This window comes from Rhineura floridana, chromosome 3 (genome assembly GCF_030035675.1).
Source record: "Rhineura floridana isolate rRhiFlo1 chromosome 3, rRhiFlo1.hap2, whole genome shotgun sequence".
In the NCBI taxonomy this organism is placed as follows: Eukaryota; Metazoa; Chordata; class Lepidosauria; order Squamata; family Rhineuridae; genus Rhineura; species Rhineura floridana.
Genome location: NC_084482.1, coordinates 41550922 through 41575770, shown reverse-complemented (window position 1 = coordinate 41575770; position 24849 = coordinate 41550922). Strand labels below are relative to the sequence as shown.

At 42.1% G+C, this 24849-nt stretch overlaps 1 protein-coding gene across 4 annotated transcripts in view; it reads left to right on the top strand.

Moving 5' to 3' along the window:
* The window catches only part of SMURF2 (SMAD specific E3 ubiquitin protein ligase 2), a 167557-nt gene extending 144212 nt beyond the window's left edge, over positions 1 to 23345 (top strand). For 3 of the 4 annotated variants that reach the window (XM_061615549.1, XM_061615548.1, XM_061615552.1), the window contains 7 exons: positions 1211 to 1325; positions 1891 to 2069; positions 2865 to 3002; positions 3346 to 3466; positions 8037 to 8238; positions 9730 to 9805; positions 19410 to 23345. In XM_061615549.1, coding sequence (XP_061471533.1) covers positions 1211 to 1325; positions 1891 to 2069; positions 2865 to 3002; positions 3346 to 3466; positions 8037 to 8238; positions 9730 to 9805; positions 19410 to 19509 — 931 coding nt within the window. In that variant the 3' untranslated portion in view covers positions 19510 to 23345. Of the gene's footprint in view, positions 1 to 1210; positions 1326 to 1890; positions 2070 to 2864; positions 3003 to 3345; positions 3467 to 7583; positions 7935 to 8036; positions 8239 to 9729; positions 9806 to 19409 lie in introns of those variants that run through there. The other variant, XM_061615551.1, reaches the window with a different exon arrangement.
* The last annotated feature ends 1504 nt before the right edge of the window (positions 23346 to 24849 follow it).

The window sequence follows — 24849 nt, the reverse complement described above, 5'->3', positions numbered from 1 at the left end:
CTTGCTTGACAATTACTAACTTTCCCTGGTTCATGCTTCTCACATTCCATGTTCCTATTGTGTGCGTCGTACAACTCCGGACTCTCCTTTCGCATCTGTGCGCATCAGCCTCTGGGCTTCCTTTCGGCTTTGACCCAGCTGCGTCATTAGTCACAGCGCTACTCGTACTTGTCCTTTGTTCTTCCCCAGTAGCTCAGTGAGTGCCTTCTGACCTGGGGGTCTCATCTTCCAGCACTATCTCATGTTGCATTTTGGATACTCTGTTCATAGGGTTTTCGTGGTAAGAGGTATTCAGAGTTGGTTTACCATTGCCTTCCTCTGAGTTTGGTTGCATCTTAGTCTGGTATCTCAGCTTTGACCATTCCGCCTTGGGTGCCCCTGCTAGCAGTTTAGCCTCTTGGTCTAGACTCTTGACAGCATTGCTCTTAGCTTCTTCAACTCTCTCAAACCCCCTCACCACGTTAAGATGTGCATCCTAAAGGGGGCATATATAGATATAGAATATATAGATACCTCAACGTTATTCATGATTGGAATAATGATTTTTTTTAAACAAACACATTCTCTACATATTTTTGTTTTCCCTTAGGCACGTAAGTATATTTGTCACTGTATGTATGGCATTAAGGAATGGAAGAAAATAATAGTTATTGTAATTTTTTTCCTTCTTTTTTGCTATTTGAATTTGTTTGTTAGTGTTTTCTTTCTAATGTGCTTCCTTTAACTTACACCTCTTTATTCTGGGGAAGGGGTGAATAGCTATGCAAGGTACTAAAATTGTTGCTCCCTGCCCAAAAACAGAAATCTTGCATTACCTCTGCCCTCTCCCTCACTAGCTTCTGAGATTTCATCAGTCCCCCCCCCCAAAAAAAAGCAAGCCCATCGTCACAGATTTATTAACAGGCTGTTGAATTCTGCATGCACTCCCAGTTACTGTGTCTTGCTGGTGCAGTTATACTATACACTGTCTCTGCCATAAATAACGACATGAGATGACTAAAGAGATCAGATGAGGCAGTAAGGTACATAACTGAAATAAACTGAGACAAGAACTTCTGAAAATGTTATGTATAGTACACAAGCATTAATAACTGCTGTTTCATTACCATACTCTGTTGTCATTGTTTAAGAATAGATATTAATTAGTGAAGACCTTGGTTTTTGTGCATCAGTTTAGCAATGTTTGACCTTAAACTGTTTTTTTCTTCAGGGAATGGCTCTATTTGCTGTCTCATGAAATGCTGAATCCATATTATGGGCTCTTCCAGTACTCACGTGATGACATCTATACACTACAGATAAACCCAGATTCTGCTGTTAACCCGGTATGAAAAAGCACTTTGCCAAACCTCATGTTTGTGGCCAACACGTTCCTTTTTGATAGTCCTCTGTTGGCATTATATAAATCTGAATTACCTTAATGATGTTCAGCTTCTTTTTTTAGAATAGATAGAAACTGCCTTGGGAGGGTTTTTTTTTAAGGGCAGAGTATAATCATGAAAATTAATGAACACTTCAAGTTTGTTAAATGTTAGGCAAGAAATAATTATTTTACGTTGTAGGTGGAAAGTTTGAGGTTAAATATAAGAGAAACTGTTCTATCTAGCTGGTTGGAGGAAGTATTTCCATGTGAAAGTTGAAGTTTATACAATAGTAGTGTAGATATATATGTAGGGTGTATTTTATCTTGGTGGTGGAAGTAAAGCAGGCACCTTGAAATATTTTAAGCTTTTCTTATTTTTCTGACTATTCATTGTGACTTTTAAGCACATCTTAATGTATACTAAAAAAATGCTCAACAATATTCCTGCTGAAAAATCTGAATAATTAATCAGTTTTGGAATTAGATCAGGAACCTTGATACGAGAACGTTTCTTCTTTCAATTCCAGGAACATTTGTCCTACTTCCATTTTGTTGGACGGATCATGGGGATGGCTGTGTTTCACGGACATTACATTGATGGGGGTTTCACATTGCCTTTTTATAAGCAGTTGCTAGGAAAGCCAATTACATTGGATGACATGGAGCTGGTTGATCCAGATCTTCACAACAGTTTAGTATGGATACTGTATGTACTGATCTCTTCAAAATTACGCTTAGTGTTTGGAATAGCTATATTCTGTTTTAATTTGTTTTTTAATTATAACCTGCCTTATAATAACAATGTTGCTTAAAAACTGCAGATGAACCATGGTTACTTACGTCTTGTGGTCCAAGTAATTAAGACAAAGACTGGGATAAATGTAACTTGACACATTATGCTGCCAGCCTTAGGCAATCTAAGCCACAGTGGGATTCCTTGAGGGCTGAGTGTGTATTTTGCATGGGGCTGGAGAGAACCACCATATAGGCTGCAATTGGCCAGGGTCTTTGACAGAATGTTCTTCTTAGTTATGTACTAACACAAATGTAGGAAACCTTTGACCCTCTAGCTGTTGCTGAACTACATCTCCCATCAGCCCCACCAAGAATGGCCAAGGCTAGGGATGATAGCAAATACCTAACAAATAGGTTCTCTTCCCTCTCTCTTGCATCCCAAGCTTCCCAGAAGCTTTGTAATCAAAGGTTTGTAATCAGATGTCATTTTTATCATGGAATATAACAATTTCAGGGTACTTTAATTTTAAAGAAATGCATCACCCCCTTTATTAGATTGTGCACAACAGGGAAAATAATGTACTTGCATTCCTCATTCACCCATGGAGTATTTCATCAATAGTGATCTGTTGGGGTTGCGAACAGAGAGAGATCAATATGAGCATGTTTGTTTTTGTTCATTTGTTTTTCATAACAAACCATAGCATGAATGCTTTGTATGCCTAAGACATTTTGAACTCATTTAATTTTGCTTTCTCTACTTCAGTGAGAATGATATTACCGGAGTCTTGGACCATACATTTTGTGTGGAACATAATGCATATGGTGAAATTATACAGCATGAATTGAAACCCAATGGCAAAAGCATTCCTGTCACAGAGGAGAGTAAAAAGGAATATGTCAGGTATTGAAAACTAAAGTGTTTTACAGTTTACAGTGTTCTGTGCAGAGAGTAATATGGTGTTCTTCAATTAGTAGTGAATTTGCCATGTTAGGGGCTGCTAATCTTTGTCCCTCCAGATGTTGCTGAACTATAACTTCTATAATCTCTGACTATTGATAGTGCTGGCTGGGGCTGATGGAAGTTGTAGTCTAACAGCATCTGGAGGGCCACAGGCCAGCCATTCCTGTGGTATGGAGATGCTTAGTTGAATAATTGGTAGTAATATCTGCAGCTTGGGGTCAAAAATCTAAGATGTTAAGTATGAAGACACTCCTTTTCAAACAGAACTTGCAATTTATTGCAGGCTTTATGTAAATTGGCGATTCTTACGAGGGATTGAAGCTCAGTTTCTGGCTCTGCAGAAGGGATTTAATGAAGTAATCCCACAACATCTGCTGAAGACATTTGATGAGAAGGAGCTAGAGGTCAGTATGATATGCTATGCCATCAAACAAGAAAAAAACATTCTTCTTAAATTTGGTAATATCCAAAGTTGATCCCCAGTGTTTCTAGGGATAGAGGAATTGCACCATATTTAAGAGTCTCTGTCTGTGTTGGAATTGCTTTTTAAGATGTTTTTAAAGCTTTTTTAAAAAAATGTTTTAATATGTTTTAAAAGATGTTTCTTTTTAATATATTTGAGAGTGTTTTTAGTGTTTGTTTGCCGCCCTGGGCTCCTACTGGGAGAAAGGGTGGAATATAAATGTTGTTGTTGTTGTTTTGTTGTTGTTGTTGGTAGTAACCACAGTTGACATACCAAACCATAAAAGGGTTGGGATTCCTATGTATTGAGTATTCTACTCTCTAAGTCTTTTCTGTCTGTAGATGGGCTTATTAGTAATAGTTTTGTCTTGTTAGTAATTTTTTTTAATGCTGTTTCATAGAATACATCACATAATTTGAAGGAGCTATTTGTATTACCTTCAAAGTTATTTTAAGTGTTTAACAATTTCGTCAAGAAATAGCTTCTTAATATTGTATTGTAATTGTAATGTTACAATTTTCACTTAGATTATTTATTTATTTATTATTTGATTTATATCCTGCCCTTCCTCCCAGCAGGAGCCCAGGGCAACAAACAAAAGCACTAAAAACACTTTAAAACATCATAAAAACAGACTTTAAAATACATTAAAACAAAATATCTTTAAAAACATTTTTTAAAAAGCTTTCAAGACATCTTTAAAAATAAAAGCTAAAAAGATACTGTTTTTTAAAAAGGTTTAAAAACATATTAAAAAGCAATTCCAGTACAGACGCAGACTGGAATAAGGTCTCAACTTAAAAGGCTTATTGAAAGAGGAAGGTCTTCAATAGGTGCCGAAAAGATAACAGAGATGGCACCTGCCCTTATATTCAAAGGGAGGGAATTCTACAGGGTAGGTGCTGCCACACTAAAGGTCTATTTCCTATGTTGTGGGGAATGAACCTCCTGATAAGATGGTATCTGCAGGAGGCCTTCACCTGCAGAGCGCAGTGATCAACTGGGTATATAAGGGATAAGACAGTTTTTCAGGTATCCTGGTCCCAAGTTGTATAGGGCTTTGTACACCAAGGCTGGAACCTTGAGCTTGGCCTGGAGTGCAATTCTTTCAGCAGCGGGGTGACATGCTGGCGATACCCTGCCCCAGTGAGCAGTCTCGCCACTGCATTTTGCACCAGTTGCAGCTTCCGGACCAACCTCAAAGGCAGCCCAACATAGAGCGCATTACAGTAATCGAGCCTAGAGATTACCAGTGTGTGGACAACAGTAGTCAGGCTATCCCGGTACAGGAACGGCCGTAGCTGTCTTACCAGCTGAAGCTGGTAAAAGTCACTAATAGCCACTGAGATCACCTGGGCCTCTAGCAACAAAGATGGATCCAGGAGCACCCCAGACTATGGACCTGCTCTTTCAGAGGGAGTATGACCCCATCCAAAGCAGGCAACTGACCAATTATCTGAACTTGGCAGCCACCAACCCACAGCGCCTCCGACTGTCTAGGATTCAGACTCAGTTTATTGGCCCTTATCCAGTCCACCACCAAGTCCAGGTGGCAGTCCAGCACTTGCACAGCCTCTCCCGATTCAGATGTTACAGAGAAATAAAGCTGGGTATCATCAGCATACTGCTGACGCTTTGCCCCAAAACTCCTGATGACTGCTCCCAAGGGCTTCATATAGATGTTAAACAGCATGGGGGACAAGATGGTACCCTGCAGCACCCCACAGCACAGCAAACCTGGAGATAGGATCGGAACCATTGTAAAACAGTGCCTCCAATACCCAGCTCACCAAGTCAGTCCAGAAGGATACCATGGTCACTGGTATCAAAAGCCGCTGAGAGATCAAGTAAGAATAACAGGGTCGCACTCCCCCTGGCCTTCTCCCGATAAAGGTCATCCATCAGGGCGACCAAGGCCGATTCAGTGCCATAACCAGGCCTGAACCCAGACTGGAATGGGTCAAGATAATCTGTTTCATCCAAGAGTACTTGCAATTCCTGCGCCACAACCCTCTCAATCACCTTCCCTAAGAAGAGGGTATTTGCAACCAGTCGGTAATTGTTGCAGACCAATGGATCCAGGGTGTGCTTTTTCAGGAGCGGTCAGATCACTGCCTCTTTCAGGACAGTTGGAACCACTCCCTCTTGCAATGGTGCGTTGACCACACCCTGGATCCACTCAGTCAAAACCCCTCAGCAAGTTTTAATAAGCCAAGAAGGGCAAGGGTCGAGAGGACACGTTGCTGGCCGCATCATCGCAAGTACCTTGTCTACATCATCAGGCCACATCAACTGAAACCGTTCCCAAGAAGTTGCAGCAGACGTTGCACTGGACACCTCATTGGGGACTATAGTAGACGTGGATGGGACACCAAGACTGCTATGGAGGCAAGCAACTTTACCCTCAAAGTGCCTTGCAAACAATTCACAGTTGGCCTCTGAAGAGTCTAAAACTCCATTTCCTGGAGTTGATGTCAACAGACCCCTGACAATATGGAAAAGCTCCACTGGATGGCTCCTTGAGGAAGCGATGGAGGCAGAGAAGTGGGCCTTCTTCGCCACCCTCACCACCACACAGTAGTCACAGTTATGATGTTTTACTCGTGCCCGATCAGCCTCACATCATGTCTTTCACCACTTGCGCTCTAGCTGTCATCCAGCCAGTTTCATTGCCCTTTACTCACTGGTGTACCAAGGTGCAAACTGGGCTCCACAATGCCGGAGAGGGCACTCAGGGGCAACTGTGTCAATAGCCTGACATTCCTCACTGTTCCACAGCGTGACAAGGGCTTCAATGGGGTCACCTGCTCTATCTACTGGGAACTCCCCCAGGGCATTCAGGAATCCACTGGATTCCATTGGTCTCCAGGGGAAGACCATCTTAATCTGTCCACCACCCTGCACGGAAGGATCAGAGCCCTAAGTCTAAATTTCTCCAGGAAGTTTGCAACACTAGGAAGTCACTAGGAAGATTGCAACAGTTGAAGTTTGTAGGTCTTAATGATTGCACAGAAAAGCCTAAAATGTGCAATGTGAGTCAGAAGATACCTTGGAAACCAAAATGTGTCCCTGTAGGCCTTTGGCAACCCGTCTTTTCTAGTAACCATATTAAAGACATTGCTTCCTATAGAGAACATATGGGTTGGGGAATGGGCATTGTCTGAACCATCCTACTATTAGTCCTATTTGCCAAAGATGGCACACAACCTGCAGAGACTCATGGGAGCTCTTTCATTTCCTACACAGACAGAGGAAAGGCACACATTCTTACCTCTCATCTTTACTCTCTTGTGCATGGGTGCCAGCTGAGCAGGGCATATGAGAGAGAGGGGGGCATGAGAATTTAAACCCTTCCCTCCTACTTGAGGCAGGAGGAGAATTCAAATGAGACAAAAGCTAAAAGCTAAGCTCTCTGTCCCTTGAGCCCAAGCCCTAAAAAGGTTACTCAGTGCCAGTTTGACCAAGAAGCCAAAGAACTGGTTTAGTACCACAACTCAGTTCTAAGAAAACACACTAAAAATATAAGAGGTAGATTTATTAATAATTATTTAAAAATATAAGCATAAAAAAGAACCCATATACTAGTGAGACATACAATTATAAAATACTCTTAGTACAAATGTACATCTAGGGAATTATAAGACAAGAATAAAAATACCAAAAGCTATCTTGCCTAAACTCTTAATACAAACCAAGAGAGCAACTGACCCCACAGAAAACAGCTAGTAGCACAGAGGTGTCCACAAATGTCAGGAATCAAGATGTGAGGCATAGAACAAAGGGCAAAAATTACTTTTATAGAAAAGGCCTAGTAACAGCAGACCAATTCTGGCCAATCTAAGAGCTAGCTGGCTATAGCTTTCCAGATCTGAAGCATATGTGGTATCTCACCAGAGAAGCATCTTACCCCAACGAGCAGACCGCCATAGTGGCCTGAAGTATAGTGCATACCAGATAACAGAGGTGCAAGGATGAGCTCATGTCTAATTAGTAGAAAAACGTTTTCACACATGCCTGGAAGTCTGAGCAAAGAACCAAAGAAATCCTTTTCTTGACAGGTGCTATTTATCTCTGGGAAGGGACGATGGAGATGAAAGATTGTGGGACTAGCCCATGCAGTGGAGAGAACATTCAGGAGAATGGAACATTTGGAAGAAGAAAAATTCAGCCCAAGAACCTGCATTTAAGCGGAAAAGGGGCTAGATAGTGAGGCTTCTCTGTGTATCATGATGAATGTGCTGCTCACCTTTGGTGAAATCTGGTCTTTATTTCTAAGTCTTCTAGAATATACAGTTTCAGCTGCCTGTATTCTTTCCCATTCAACTTACAAAACTAGGGTTACTTATTTTGAAACCTTAAACTACTGACCACTATTTCTTATAATAAAAGTTTTAAATATCAGCTGTAGTTCTGTCATTTAGAGGGATACCTTTCTCTTTGTAGATTTGCTTATTTTTGGTTTTAACTGTATTTAGCCCTACACTCACTGATCTGTATACAATTATGAACAGCTCATCATTTGTGGCCTTGGGAAGATAGACGTTAATGACTGGAAGGCCAATACAAGGTTAAAACACTGCACGCCAGACAGCAACATTGTAAAGTGGTTTTGGAAAGCTGTGGAGCTCTTTGATGAAGAGAGGAGAGCCCGATTACTGCAGTTTGTGACTGGGTCATCTAGAGTACCTCTGCAGGGTTTCAAAGCGTTACAAGGTAAAAAACAACACTTAACAGCAAATTTCTTTCGAATCGCTGTGGAGGGTGCCTTCCTCTGCCACAATTACTGCACTTTCTAAAATATAGAAGCATCATCTTGTAACACTTCTAGTACATTTAGAATACATTGTGAAACAAATATTACATAGGGTGGCATTCAAGTAACATACTCCATCAGCATAAGGATTTCCACTTGCACAGTTGGACTTTCCCTGATCTCTTCCCCTAGCATGCTTCCTCCCTAAATCTGTTCTGGAGGGTTGAAGAACCTCTAGAACAAATATATGGGGTTGCACCAGGGGAGTGAGGGGGGATCCTTCCATTCAAATAGCACTGCATTGGACACAACCCATAGTTATGACTTTCTGTCAAAAGTGTAAATATGTGATTTTCTACAAAGTGTATGTATGTTTTTCTCCAGTTTGCCCAATTCACTGGATTTCTAAAAGTATCTACCAGTTTAGTTACTGCTCTTTATCATAAATATATTGATATATATGATATATTTATCAAATATATTGATAAATATATTGACTCTGTGATTCTCTGGCTTTCAGCTCCATGGCCTGTTCCAGGTTTCTGGGGGCCCTCAGGCAGAGTGGGCCACTCACCAGCACCGGGCCTGGTCACCTCCTCCTCCCACTGTACACCTGTTGCTGTGGGGGCCCGCCAGTACCGCTACCGCCACCGCCACTCCTCAGCTCCTTGCCCATCCTGTAAACGGCTGGAGGCTCAGGGTGCTCTGCTGAGAGCCCTTCTACAGCCACTGTCGCCAAAAGCATGTCAGGTCTCCATGGCACAGGGAATTTCACCTCACAGAGACTCTGTAGCCACAGTGGTGTCCACAGAGTGGTTTCCCATGCATAGAGGCTGCTTCTGAGGGGGTGGGGCCTGATGTGTTTCTCGCAGCAGTGGCTGTGGAAGGGCTTGCAGTGGAGCACCTGGAGGCTCCAGCTGCTGAAAGGATGGGTGAGTGCTGAAGAGGAGGAGGAGGAGGTGGTAGCAGCGGTAATGGAGCTAGTAGGTGCCTGCAGCAACAAAGACAGGCCGCGAGAGGAGGTGATCAGACCCAGTGCTGGCGGTGGTGAGGAGCCCGTGAGCTCCTGGGCCTTCAAGCCAGTGCCCTACCGGGTCATCTGCTAATACCCAGCCTGCTTAGGTTCTTTAGATAGCTACTGTAAAGCTCTCGAGTTTTAAAAGTGTGTAAGAGACTGTAAAAAGCCCTTTGCATGCCTATTGGAGCCATTGTTTTCACTTCCTTATAGGAATATACTTGGAGGCTGGGGTTATATGGTTTCTAGTATTCACTCTTCCAATATGTTCTAGAAAACCTTTTTAGTAGCATTATAAGTTATACTGTAGGTATGCACGCTTCTTTCTCGATCACCTTCCATAGCGTGCTTCTCTGACCATCTGGCCGGTAAGTCTATTATATATTTTTTGGTTATGCTACAAAGTACTGATGTCAAATTTCTGATGTATTTGTAGGTGCTGCGGGGCCAAGACTATTCACAATTCACCAGATAGATGCTAGCACAAATAATCTGCCAAAAGCTCACACTTGGTAAGCTCTATAGATGTATCATTATATTGGTTCTTTTCTACATGGAGAATGTGGAACTTGAAACTAGAGATGGAATTCATTAATCATCCAGCTTTAAACCTGTTTGATTAATAATCTAGCTGCATATAATTAGCATATTATTAAAACCAATATTAGGAGGAAAAGCATTTATTTTTGCACTAAAAATGAAAGATTGTCCACGATAGTTTACCAATTACATATTAGCTGCCCTGTTTTTCTTATCCTATTATTCATGATTTCAAACCCTCTGACCTTGTTGGCATTTTACAGATTAGAGAAGGATTTAGACAATGCATCTGTGTGGCCTACATGGTAGCACGTCCCTCAAATGTCCCAAGTCGCAATGTTTATGCTTATTGGTTTAATTTAAAAGACAAAAGTTAAGCTGCGGTTAAACACTGACAGAGCAATCTTACTGAGTCAGGGAAGGAGGAAGTTGTGATGGATGAACTGCCAAATACAAAGTCCTGTTGGGCAATGTTTCCTCTTTTCCAGTTGTTGTTTTTTAATCCTTCCCTTTGGTTGTGTATTCTCCTGTGCATGTAAGATGCTGTCAAGTAGGACTTGAGCTCCACCTTATGGTCGAAGGCAAAATAGCATTGTTCAGTTTCTCTTGAATCTTCTAGCTTTCCCTTAGCCCAGGAAGCCAGTTCTATTTTGCCTTCACAATCTGTGGCCGCATGCTTCGCGCTCTCTGCTCCCTGCTCTGATTCTTGCTTATTACAGGGTTGTATTCTCTGTGTGTGTATGTTAATGGTCTGTCTAGTCATGTATTTTGTTACTAAAAAAAACCAGACCCTTGGTTACCATTTGGTGTTGGCCACCCTACCACAAGTCCTCAGTTCTTCCCTCAAGTCCATAGGTCTCCCTTTAATCACCACTTGTTCTGTGTTTTGCACCAGCCCCTTTCTCAACCCAAGCCGCATTAGAGTGGTAGTCAGTTTCACCTCCCTCATCCTAGCCTCTCGCCTCCCTCCTGTTTTCCTCAGTGGGAAGTCTTAGCCCGGCAACAGCAGCAGTCTCATCCACTTACTGTGATAGGAAAAGCTAAAGAAAAATTGGCCACATTGTCTAGGAAGCGCCGACTGCTGCCTTTACTTCACTGTCCAGCCCCTCAAAGTGCTACAGCAACTGCAGTGGGAAGCCAGGTGGGGAGCACCAACCCTTTTCCAACAGGCTGGAGGGTGTTTTGGTGGCTTCATTAATGGTGTGGAGGGGAACCCTCTGATCACGTCTGCAGTGTCCCTCACCCCAATGCTCCAGCCCTTCCTCACAGCATCCTTGTGGGGTTGTGGAGACTCGGGCGATAGGCCCATGTTATTTTTGCTGGAACAGCAGTCGGCACAAAATGGAGGATGCAAGGAAGGAGGTGGGGGTGAAGGCATTTTGGTGGGAAGCGCTGTAGAGCATCAGGGAAGGCACTGCTTGCTGAGAGACCAGAAGCATTTGTCAGATGATGAAGGGGAGCAATGTAGAAGGGAGTTGGCAGAAGTTTTTTCCCTCCAGCTCATCAGTTGATACATTTGTAGGTTTGGGGGATGCTGCCTTGCCAAATGAAACTCAGGAAATAGGATATTTGCAACCAGTACAGTTTATGATGTCATCTCTAAACCATCCCTCAACTTCAGGGAGTTGACAGAACCAGATCCCTCCCCCCATTTAGTTACATCTTGTTCCTGAGATGTAGTAAAGGATATTTTGCTAGCAGATCTGTCAAGAGACCTGGCTGCTACTCTGCAACCCTTGAGAACTCCTCCTCCTAATGTTAATGTGGCTAATGTTGGAAGTGGAGCAAGAGCAACTCCTGTTTTGTTCTTTTGTTTGTGCTCCAGAAGGGAGATAGAGCTAGGGTCCTTCAGATGGATAGGCTTGTTTACCTTTACCTGTGATGCCCTGACTGACTTCCTTCTGTCGCTAGACTGTGACGCCTTTAGGGAAGCTTACCTGCCCCTCCTCCTTCCGCCCTTTCCACTCCGTTCCTTCTCTGACTGTCCAGGAAAGAGAAGACATCCCCTTGTCTCTGCTTTCTCCGAGCATGGGGCTAACTCCTACACCTGGGCGTTAACGCCTCCAACTTAGTTAGTTAGAACTAGATTTGTTTTTCTATCTACTATGTATTTCTATAAATAAAGTAGCTTTTCTTATTTTTCTAAGTCTCAAGTCTCAGTGATGCTGATGCAGGGTAAAAGCCTGCTTTCTTAGGCAAACGCACGCACATGCTGGCACACTTGCATTTCAACATCTGCTGTTACTCTCTGCTGCTGTGCTGCTGCTTTTAAACGAAATTAAGCAACACAACTACAGCGCAACAGCTAATGTGACTATCATGATCCATCCCCTCTCTACACACCCTCCCCAATCTTCATCACCTACTCATCCACCTCAATCTAGTCTGTCTCAGGCTGCGCAACCTACACTTTCTCAGGCTCCACAATCTCTGCTAATGCATCAGTCTTGAAGAGACTGTATGAATTCTTCCCCAGACCCTCATGCTGTACACAGAGGCAGGGCTTCTCTGTTGCGCCCTTTAGAGGTTTTAGACGATACAGATACAGAGTTCATTCTAGATGAGGAGGAATGGAGTGGGGCATCAGAGACAGAAGAGGTGTCCTCAAATCAGGTTTTTCAGGAATCGCATTATCTATCACTGTTATGCAAGGCTATGAAGGCATTAAAAGTGAACACCCGAGGATGCTTCCGCTCTGGACTTGGCTGCCTTGAGAGTGGTGGCTGTACGCACAGATCCTAAACCTAAGTCCAGAGTGGTTAAACTTCCCTCCATGCTTCCTAAGGTCATCAGAGTGGAATCTGAGACTCCCTTGCAGTTTAAGTCAGTCCCAGTTGCAAATTAGTGTTATCTTCTGGACCGGTCCATTATGGATCAACTGAAACTCCCACTCATAGATGCTCCCGTGCAAGGTTTAGTGAATCCCTCCCTGAATCCAAAGGATTCTAATATGCCACTTGAGGATGTGGTTGAAAAGAGATTCATAGAATCATAGAGTTGGAAGGGGCCTATAAGGCCATTGAGTCCAACCCCCTGCTCAATGCAGGAATCCAAATTAAAGCATACTCGACAGGTGGCTGTCCAACTGCCTCTTGAATGTCTCCAGTGTTGGAGAGCCCACCACCTCCCTAGGTAATTGGTTCCATTGTCATGCTGCTCTAACAGTTAGGAATTTTTTCCTGATGTTCAGTTGAAATCTGGCTTCCTGTAACTTGAGCCCATTATTCCATGTCCTTCACCCTGGGATGATCAAGAAGAGATCCTGGCCCTTCCCTGTGTGGCAAACTTTCAAGTACTTCAACAGTGCTATCATATCTCCCCTCAGTCTTCTCTTCTCAAGGCTAAACATGCCCAGTTCTTTCAGTCTCTCCCCATAGGGCTTTGTTTCCAGTCTCCTGATCATCCTCGCTGCCCTCCACTGAACCCATTCCAGTTTGTCTGCATCTGGGACTACGGCGGGTGCATGATGCAAGTGCCCTCTCGATAAAGTCAGTGAATTCGACTTTGGTGTTTGCACAGGCTACTCTATTGTGGTTGGAAGAGCTGTTTGACAGCTCTCAGCAGGATCCTGCCTGGGTTCAAAAAACCCTTTTGAAGATTTCTTGAGCAGTAGCCTTTATGGTGGATGCTTCCGTGGATGCAGTTCACTTTTCTGCTAGGGCACTGGCAGCAGGTGTGTTCACCAGAAGAACACTGTAGCTAAGAACCTTGGGCAGCTGATGCCACAGCCCGGTTGAATTTGGCCACTGAGCCCTACATGGGGGTGATGGATCCTTGGAGAAGGTGTTAGTCGAGTCTAGGGACAATAAAACTATGCCATCTACAAAGAAAATGGAGAACAAATGTGAGTTTTGAAAAACTTGCCATCCATATGCTCCAGGGCAATCCTTCCAGTCCTGTCATACCCCAAGTCAGTCTGGAAGGGGTAGGGATGTTTGGTCCTTTCATCCTTGGACCAGACAGGGTTTCTCCTACAGAGGGCATTGACAGCAATACCCTGGAAAGCCAGGTTCAGGAGCATTGACACGTGCACACAAACATCAGTTCTGACTATGCCCTGCCCCCTGTGGGATGCCATCTACAACTTTTTTTGGACAAGTGGTGCAATATCACTTCAGACCGCTGGGTGATACAGACAGTCAGGCAAGGTCTCCGTTTAGAGTTCACGTCCACATTTCCACATAGATTTCTCCCATCCCCCTTTCCCTCAAATCCAGACAAGAGGGCCAGGATACAGGAGGCTGTTCACCATCTTCTGCATATTTCAGCAATCAAACCACAGCTGCCAGGAGAATATTACCTGGGTATTCCATTTTCTTTACAGTGGCCAAAAGAGATTGGTTGATATCAATAGATCTCAAGGAGGCCTACCTGCATGTCCAGGTGTATCAGGGACATAGGTATTACCTCAGATTCATGGATAACAGCCAGCACTTTTAGTACAGGGCAATGTCCTTTGGTTTGGCATCTGCTCCGGGGTATTCACAAAGATTGTGGTCACCCTGGTGGCACACCTCAGACTATGGGTGCACGTCTGTCCTTACCTAAACAAGCTACTGATTCAATCACCATCAAGGTCAAAAGTTCAGGAGGACATTTCCTGCACACTGATATGTGTCAAAGACCATGGCTTCCTTGTCAACCAGCAAAAAAGCCACCTCCATCCATCCCGTCGTATTCTACATCTGGGGGCCATAATAGATATGGAGGTGGGAACTATAGCGCTATCACCAGAACGAGTGGCCAAGATTCAGTTGGCGGTAGACTCCATCAAGTCTTCCCACACATTGCATCCCATAGGGCTGGCCAAAATTCTAGGAGTCATGATATCAGCGATTCAGGTTACCGCTTGGGTGAGACATCATATGTGCCCTTTTCAGTGGGCACTGTTGCCGTTCCAGAGTGTTATAGCATCCCAGCACCATTGCCACGTGCTGATGCCTGTATGATACTCTCTTCAGTGGTGGTTGTGGACTTCAAATCTGCAGCGGGGGTGCCCTTCAGGGATCCTCAACAGACAGAGGTCATGACAGATGCCAGCCTGATAGGCTGGGGTCCTGTGTGAATGGTGACATGGTCCAGGGGAACTGGACTTTGGAAGAGGCTGGCCTTCTGATAAGTCTCTTAGAGCTACGTGCCATCAAACTGGCCCTGCAATACTTTGCCACAAGAAGCCACCTGGGGCGGTACTTGTGCTCACCAACAATGGCATGGCCAAGGCATGAGATTCCAACTTTTTCAGAAAAAGGTGGGGACTTTGATGAGCTGGGCAGAAATACATCGGGACTCACTTGTTGCAAAGTATGTCAAGGGAAAGGACGTGCAGGTGGACTGGCTCAGCAGAGAGAATGGAAATTACATCCCAAAGTGTTCAGGCAGATATGCAGAAGGTTTGGCAAGATCCATGTGGACCTCTTTGTTTTGCCTCAGAACCATCAGATTCCCTGGTTCTTCTCCCATTATGCGGTTCCAGCAGCAGAGACTACAGATGCTCTCACGGCCGAATGGCCCCTTGGAATGCTATACGCCTTTCCACCAATTCCTTTTCTACCTTGGGTTTTACATCAGGTTTGAGAAGAAACAGCCAAAGTGATTCTGTTAACTGCACATTGGCCTTGCTTCCATGGTTCTCAGAGATAGTTAGTCTGGCAACATCCTCCCCATGGCCATTGCCGCACAGGAAGGATCTGCTAAGTCACAGTCATCTGGTTCATCCAGACCCAGCCTTGCTGAATCTTCATGTGCAGAGATTGACTAGGAAAGACTCCTGTGAACGTGCTTACTATCATCAGTAGTAAATACCATGCTGGCATCCAAACAACTATCCATGCTAAGATTATATCAGAGAACATGGAGAGTTTTTTTAATATGGTGTCAAGGAAGACATTGCGTACCCAGCAATGCTGGCCTTATGGAGCTATTGACCTTTCTTCAGGATGGTGTGTCCGTGCGCCTTCATCCAAATACTTTGCAACGTCAGGCATCAGCTCTTTTGGCAATCTTATTTAAGTCCCCAGATAAACTATTGGGATTGCACCCCCTTGTGGGATGTTTTCTTAGGGGAGTGACTATTCCATCTCTGTTGGCCCAAACACTGCCTCCCATCCTGGGATTTACACAAAGTACTGACAGCCCTTTGAGCCATTGAATTCCGTGCCTCTGCACATCTTATCCTTCAAAGTCCTGTTCCTGGCGGAAATTACATTGGCCAGAAGGATTTTGGAAATGAATACTCTGTCAGTGGATAAACCATTTTGTATTTTCCACAAAGATAGGGTAATCCTACACCCTAACTCTCTTTTCCATCCTAAACTCCTTTTCTCTTTTAATTGTCAGCAGGAGCTCATCTTACCATCTTTCTATCCTTCACTTGTGCATCCTGCCGAAAAGACTTGGCATTCATTAGATGTGAAATGGTGTTTAAAGGTATACATCACTAGAACCAAGCCATTTCGTAAGACAGATTCCTTGTTTGCATCATTTCACCCATCTACATTAGGTAATAGTGTCCTCATCCACCCTATCTCAGTGGATCAAGGCTTGCATCTTTTTAGCTTACACCACTCAGAACATGTGGCTGTCAACTAAGATCATGGCGCATTCTTCCCTATCTTCAAAAAGGGCAAAAATTAGGAAACGGGGAACTTCAGACCAGTCAGCCTAACATCAATCCCTGGAAAAACTCTGGAGCAGATTATAAAGCAATCAGTCTGTAAGCACCTTGAAAACAATGCAATGAATACTAGGAGCCAACATGGATTTATGAAGAACAAATCCTGCCAAACTACTGTTATCTCGCTTTTTGATCGGGTAACCTCCCTTGTAGACTATGGGAATGCTGTGGACATAATATATCTCAACTTCAGCAAAGCTTCAGCAAAGTGCCCCATGATATTCTGATTAGCAAGCTAGCTAAATGTGGGCTGGATGGAACAACTATCAGGTAGATCCACCGTTGGCTTCAGAATCGTACTCAAAGAGTGCTTATCAATGGTTCCTTCTCAAACTGGGTGGAAGTAACGAGTGGGGTACCACAGGGCTCAGGGCTCTTCAACATTTTTATTAACGACTTGGATGAGGAGGTACAGAGCATGCTTATCAAATTTGCAGATGATACAAAATTGGGGGGCACAGCTAATACCGTGGAAGACAGAAAGAAAATTCAAAGGAACCTTGATAGGCTGGAGCATAGGGCTGAAAACAACAGTATGAAATTCAACAGGGAAAAATGCAAAGTTCTACACTTAGGAAAAAGAAACCAAATGCACAGTTATAAGATGGGGGATACTTGGCTCAGCAATACGACATGTGAGAAGGATCTTGGAATTGTTGATCACAAGCTGAATATGAGCCAACAGTGTGATGCGGCTGCAAAAAAGGCAAATGCTATATTAGGCTGCATTAACAGATGTATAGTTTCCAAATTGTATGAAGTATTAGTTCCCCTCTATTCAGCACTGGTTAGGTCTCATCTTGAGTACTGCATCCAGTTCTGGTCTCTGCACTTCAAGAAGGATGCAGACAAACTGGAATGGGTTCAGAGGAGGGCAACAAGGATGATCAGGGGACTGGAAACAAAGCCCTACGAGGAGAGACTGAAAGAACTGGGCATATTTAGCCTTGATAAGAGAAGACTGAGGGGCGATACGATAGCACTCTTCAAGTACATTAAAGGTTGCCACACAGAGGAGGGCCGGGATCTCTTCTTGATCGTCCCAGAGTGCAGGACACACAATAATGGGGTCAAGTTGCAGGAAGCCAGATTTCGAGTGAACATCAGGAAAAACCTCCTAACTGTTAGAGCCATACGACAATGGAACCAATTACCTAGAGAGGTAATGGTTTCTCTGACACTGGAGACATTCAAGAAGCAGTTGGACAGCCATCTGTTGGGAATGCTTTGATTTGGATTCCTGCATTGAGCAGGGGGTTGGACTTGATGGCTTTATAGGCCCCTTCCAATTCTACTATTCTAAGATTCCACTAGTGCAGCAGCCACTTTGGCAGCTTTCTGTCTGAACGCACCTTTTCTCAAGGTGTGTAGAGCAGCCACATGGGCTTCTCCCAATACAGTAATTAAACATTACCAGGTTGATATGTATGCCTCGGCTGAGGCAGCCTTTGCAAGAAGGGTACTGCAGCATGTTCTTCCAAAATTATAGGCAGCCCATCATTTCTTTCCCACCCTTCATGGGTCGGCTTAGGTATGTCCCACCTGAGACCATCTTACACGCACAGGAGAAGAGACCTTTGGTCTTACCATTAAATGGTCTTCTACATGCATGTAAAGATGATCTCAGGGCCATCCTGGACTGCATATCTCAGGGACAATATCTCCTTCCCTGGGGATGCTACATGTTCAGGTTCTTTCTACGTTTTCTTCTTAGCAGAGAGTGCCATATATTATCTGTTTTGCGTGCACTGTTCGTTAGTTCTGTTTTCTATGTTTTGGCTTGTCATGTAAGAACTGGCTTCCTAAGGCTAAGCTAGAGGACTCAAGAGAAATTGAACAGTGCTATTTTGCCTTCAACCACAAGGTGGAGGTCAAGTCCCACCTGAGATATCTTTACATGCACGTAGAAGACCGTTTTATGGTAAGACCAAAGGTCTCTTCCCCCCACTCCCAATTCTGGGGCTATATCAGGGGGAATTAGTTTTGGATCCAGTAGATCATATTCTTTTTGCCCTTTCTGCTGTTACAGCACTGACAGTAAAGAGGGAGAGTCGCAGATATTTTCATGGCTGCAACACGGAAACCTCCTGATCTGTCTGTGGAGCTCCCTTTCTGCCCATGGAGAGGGAGATCCACAAAATCCTATAGTCTATGGGGCACCCCCCTCCCCGGGACCATAAGATTTCACCTGTAGTTGATTTATCAAAATTTGCAGCCATAATTTTATGATTTTCCAATTGCCACTTTGTTTCTGCAGGTGGTAGCCTAGTCATCAATACATTGTATGTGTTACATTTCTGTGGTAAACTGTTTTTCAGTGGTCTTTGTGCATTACTTACACCATCTCACTCAAAACTGCATTTTTAATTGTTTTGTCAAAATTTATTTTAGGCTGTAAAAGTGCAACTGAGAGCAGTGTAGTATTTGAGATGGAGATGCAACTGCAGGGACTATGGAATTTGCGTTTGTGAATTCCCAGGTTGCATATTACATGCCTCTTGGGCAGTGATATAAGTGTTCTAAGCTTATTGATGTATGTGAGCGAAAGGTGTTGCAGGTATTCTGCATCTGCCTGTTCCTGTCCATCACAGCTCATGTAGTGCACATGCAACTAAGTGGCCAATGGAATAACTGGTGTTTTTTTTTTTCATTGTGGCCTTTTATAGCACTTCTGTTCATGTATTGTAATCTAGTTTTATCTTTGAATAGTTCTGTTGGAAAGACATGGGGTTGGTGTTCCTATATGAATGCTTTTATTTCGGTCACAGACCAGCCATTTGGTGTTCCTATAACTGTAGCAGACTACTAAAAGTATATGCTTGTTACTACGTTCAACATAAATTAGTTGTAGAGTGTGTGTGTATTGTTGAAAGCCTATGAAAGCTTTTGTTCTTTGCTTGCAGCTTCAATCGAATAGACATTCCTCCTTATGAAAGCTATGAGAAGCTCTATGAAAAGCTGCTAACCGCCATTGAAGAAACATGTGGGTTTGCTGTGGAATGAACATTTGCAAACTTAACTGGGATTGTATTTATTCTCCATCAAGCAGAAAATCCTCTTCTCAGCCATGACCCAGTAAATGCTTGAAATATAGGAAACTTTCTCCCCCTTTTTCTACTTTAGGACAATATGAGGGAAAGGACATTTTTTGGAGTTCTTCATTTAAGAAAATGTCCTGTGGCTCCTGCCAAGGAATCATTCAGCTGCTATTAAAAACTAGTATCTTGAACAGACAGAATGCTGACTTTTCCTTCCTTTCAACAATTAAGCAGTATTCTTCTCTTAAAAAGACGACTACTATTTTTGTAAAGGGTGATCTGATCTATTTGCCTACCTGATTTCTATTCTTACAGGTCCAAGATACAGCTGTTGGTACAAGTCATGTTCCAGCCTACTTAAGTAAACATGTGATACTGAACAGCACCTATACTGCTATTTTTTTAAATAAAATATTTTGATTATTCTCATTTTTGCATACAATTGGCTAAACAAATCATAAAACCTTTTAAATTAAGGCCACTTACAAACTGTGTTTTCTTATGGTGAATGATTTAATTCTGTGTTATGAGTTAAACTTCAATGTTACTTGTGTAAGGATTGTTATATTTCTCAAGCATGAATTACAGGTTATGGGTCCTGTTTTTCTCTTGTCAAATTTCTTTAGCAGAATCCTTGTCTGAGTTAATTTGCACTGCATTTGGTACAGTACTTTGTGGTAAATGTGGAACCCCCTTTTTAAAAGCATTCTAGATATATAGCATTTTTTAAATGGCAATTTTTGTAAAAAGTCAATACTTGAGTTTTTTTATTTGCTTTCCATTTTAAATGGAACTGCTGCATTTTGTAAACTCCTAAATGTGTGTTGATATCAACAGCCTTCTGCCAGGTTGTCAGTTCATTTTTCAAAACACTCTGTAGATGTCATACCAACCAAAGTTTCTCTGTTCAGATGCAGTGAATTTGCATTATATATTAGTTGTTGCAAAATCTTATCAGGTTAAAACATTTTTATTTACACTGCTTGTGACATAAGAGTTTGTGTTAGCTGCATCTAAGAGAAAGTGATGCAATGGACTTAGAAAAATTACAGAAGCTCTGCTTGTATCTGAAATGCAAATAGGATGTGATGGGCTCTGAGTTAAATAGCTGCCTGGGACACATCAGAAATCATTGTTATAATGAAGGTAAATATATGCAAAATAGTTAAAATAAAGAGGACACCTTTAGATGAAATATAATGCAGTCTTAATTGGCAGGCTCGTGAGGAATCCTCTATCAATAACTCTCTAAATTGGTTGGGCTTGTAATTTGGGGGCAGCTCATATATGTAAGCTCTTCTTGCAATTGTGCATGTATAGTTGCTGCAAAAGCTGCAGCTCCTATTGTGGAAATCACTGCTGGCTGTCTCTGGTACACTCTGGTTAACACTGATGATTCTTCATAGTTTTATGTACCCATCTGTGTGGAAAGAAAAAGTGGAGCTTGCAGGCGTGAACTAGTTCTTCCTCAAAAATACTGAGAACTTTGTTCTAGTGAAATATCAACACAGTTGTTCAATTGCCCATCTTCCCATGCAAAAGCAAGGAATGGTAAACATTGCAAGGCATACTGTAGTAATTATAAGTAACCATCAAAAGCCACCACTTTTTCTGTGGAAATGATAAAGTGTGCCATGTATACAAAGACAACAAATTGGAAACTACTCTTGCAGCCCTGCTTATTTTGGAAGTTTTGTCTACCTGAAAATATTCCTTAATAAACAAGTGTCTGAAATTGGGATGAGAGAAAGCAAAGAAGTTGAAGGATATTCACTAGAAGGTATGTTGCCTATTCTGTCTGAAATCCAGCAGGTTGCATGTTAATTATAAGTTTGCATCTCAAGATCTAGGATCTGGAAAAAGAAGGATGAACTATAGCTTCTATTAGGAGCAAGGCTGTATTATAACCTATGCTACAATGTTGTATTGAATTATGGAACAATTGCACAAATTCAACAGCCATAGTAAAAACGATGGTGGTGATAGATGGTCTATTTATATCTATATTGTTGATAATTTGGAATAACTAGATCAGGCTTCCTCTTCCCTTTCTCATGGGCTGCAGTTAGTCTACATTTACTACTCCAAGCATGCTTGATGGTATAGACTTAAGGCTGATTTGGAGTATAAACCTAGCTCCAGCTAGGGGATCTGCTTTGGTGCTAGGCTGGCAGATGCTGTCCCCTCTATCAGAGCAGCTCTATCTACTTCAGCTGTTCTTTCAGGTTTCAGGAATAGCACTGAATCATTTTCTCTCTGCTGTTGTCTTAAATCAAGATATGGTAGACTACTGGTTTTCACATCCCCTACAAAGATTTCCAATACAGCCTTACTTGCTGCTTATCAGATGTATACTTCCTTCTCTGCAGAATTATCACTTGATTCAAGATAAATAGTGTTGTCCTTATCTCATACGAGGATACATCTTCTTTCGCACCAGATTGTGCTGAATGTCATGGCCTCCACTGATGGCCTATACTCTTGTAATATCTTGTGCTCATCTTGTATTATTATTTAATAACAAGATGCAACCTAGTAACTACAGAATGACAAGAGCTGAAAGAGAATACTTATATGCCTCAGTGAAGTTCATTTTACAGGGTTTTGATAAGGCAAATTGAAAGCAGCTTAATTCCATAGCTTTAGTTTGAGAGTAACTTCATTGTTGTCCTTATTTAAATGCGTTCTAAATACATTGTGTCGAGAGATCCTTCCATCATTATGGGGCTAACTTTGTGAAATCTGATTCTTAGTATTTGGCAAAATAAAAGCATTTCTTCATAATGCTTCAACTGCTTCACTGAGCAGACTGATGCAAATTGAATATCGGGTCTTCTGAGTGCCTTCTTATCTGCAAAACCATTAAAAGCTTTAAAACACACAACCTACCAGAAGCTTCTTTAGACCCATGCGAGTGTCATTCCATGGTCATGGCCACTTTTCCCATCAACAAGTGCTAAATCCAGTATTGCGTAGGTCTTTTGGATTTTCACCCCATATTTAAATGTGAATATTTATTTCCAGCTTGGCCCTCTTCCTACATGATTTCTTCATCCACTCTAAATTTGAATTAAATGGTTAAGAGAGATGTCACCTCACATTTCTGAGCTTTCTTTGCATGAATGAATGTTTTTAAATAGTGACTATTTTGTAGGGTTCAAATACACAGTACTCAGTTGCATTTCAGATTTCATTTCTAGGTGTAAAGTTTTCTAATGGTGCTTTGTACAGTATGTATTCTATTTTTTTGCACATAGGTTCAGTTTCCCTAAACCAATTTTATTTTTACCAAAATTTTATTTTGTGCTAGACTCCAGAGCACACAGGATGTTTTCTCCACAACACTACATCTGTTAAACTTCTGGTGCATTTAAACTGGCTGCATTAATGGAAGTAGAGCTTTGCTTCTATATCCTACATTGGAATGTAGCATTACCCCATTGCTTCAGACTGTAAACTGCACCATATAGTTAACAGGTGCAATTTGTACTTAACACACTCTTTATTAGATTTCTGACTCTGCCAAATTCTAAGAGCTTTGTCTATAGCTAAAACTAGCCTATATTTGGTATGATTTTTCCTTCTTCCACAGACTGTGGTGGGTTTTCTTTAGTTGCATTTCTATTGTATTTATTGCAGAGTGTTTTTTAGCATTGATATTCATTGTATTTTCACCAAGCTCTTACATGAGCTTTAACAACACATTTGTATAAAATGTTTTTTTAAAGTATGTACCCATGCAGAAGTTGAGCAATAAAATTGTATGCTGTTTGCACTGTCACAGCATCAATGGTTTTAAAATGTTTTTGTCTTTACTTCATTTCTCAGTAAAAGTAATACTGGTGATTATATATTTGTTAAACAAAAAGAGAAGATACATGCAGAGGCCTTGGATGGGAGAAGGCTAGCAACCACTTTTTCAGTCAGCAGGAGCCAAGTCCTTGCCTATATCTTTAAATGGTTTGAGGCAAGAATCTGTTTCTATGCTTTTTTCTCTGTTCCTCTATTGCCCTCACATATCCTCCCTGTGGGGCAAAATTTAGAGTCCTGCTATGCACAGGAGCTAGGGTGGGTAAGGGCCAGAAGACACACTGGCTGTATCCAGGCTGGGGGTATTTAAAGTTATAGCAGTCATACTGTAGGAAAAACAACTTTCTGGATTCTTCCATTCATACATCAATGATTTCTTGAAAATATGATGGCATAACATTATTCAAGGATCACAAGAGGCAAAAATGTTTTCAGCACGTCAGTTTCTATTCTAAGTTTATATCAAGAATTTTCAAGTGTTGCCCAGTTCCTCCTGAAGATAACCTGTTTCAGAATACAGATCTGGAATAATAATTTTCAGACTAGTGTGGTACATCAGACAAAATGGGAGAGTTTAATTCAAATCACTGTTTACCCTGAAGTTCATGATCCAGCCAAAGGGCTTGGAGTTCAGCCTAATCTCTCTCAGAGCTATAAAAGCTAAAAGAATGGCCAAAATACTCTGAACACTGAAAGTGCGTAAGAACATTTTTTTAAAAAAAACTGCTGGATCAGATCATATAGACATGGTAGAAGTGCAACATGTCTGTACAAATTAGTTTAAATCATCTTTAAAATATGTTAACATAATGTAATTGGCATAAGTAAATTAGTTCTAGCACTTCAGTTCATAATCTGTCTGATATGCACTCCTTGAGGCTGAGCAAGGGGATTTTCCAGTGACCCAGTGTAGGAAATACATATATCCCCATGTGTGGTGATTCAGTTTCTGAAACCAAAAAGGTAAATGTAAAGTTTAAGACCCTTCAGCTGTGTCTAAAGAGAGTATTGCTTATACCAATAAGAAGTGCCTAAGGATATTTGTACAAATAAGTGCATAAAGTTGTTTGTATAAGGCTGCTATTAAATGTTATTTGCCAGCCACATCAAGGCACTGTAATTGCCTCACACACATAAGCACTGCTTGTGCATTGTTATAAACTTGTTAAAGGTAGCTATGTGCCGCTTTGACCATTGTGTTTAAGATAAAGCCAGCTATGTGCCTATCTAATCATTAAGTTATAAGCTAAGATGCTATGTATATGATATATCCTCAGTCCCGCAGAATAACTTGGGTAGGATTTCTTTGTCTAGGTTTACCTAGCCAGTTGTCCACTGTCAATAACAGGACTTACTTAGGTGAGCAGAGCCAGTGTGGTGTAGTGGTTAAGGTGCTGGACTGTGAGCTGGGAGACCAGGGTTCGAATCCCTACACAGCCACAAAGCTCACTGGGTGACCTCGGGCCAGTCACTGCCTCAGCCTCAGAGGGAGGCA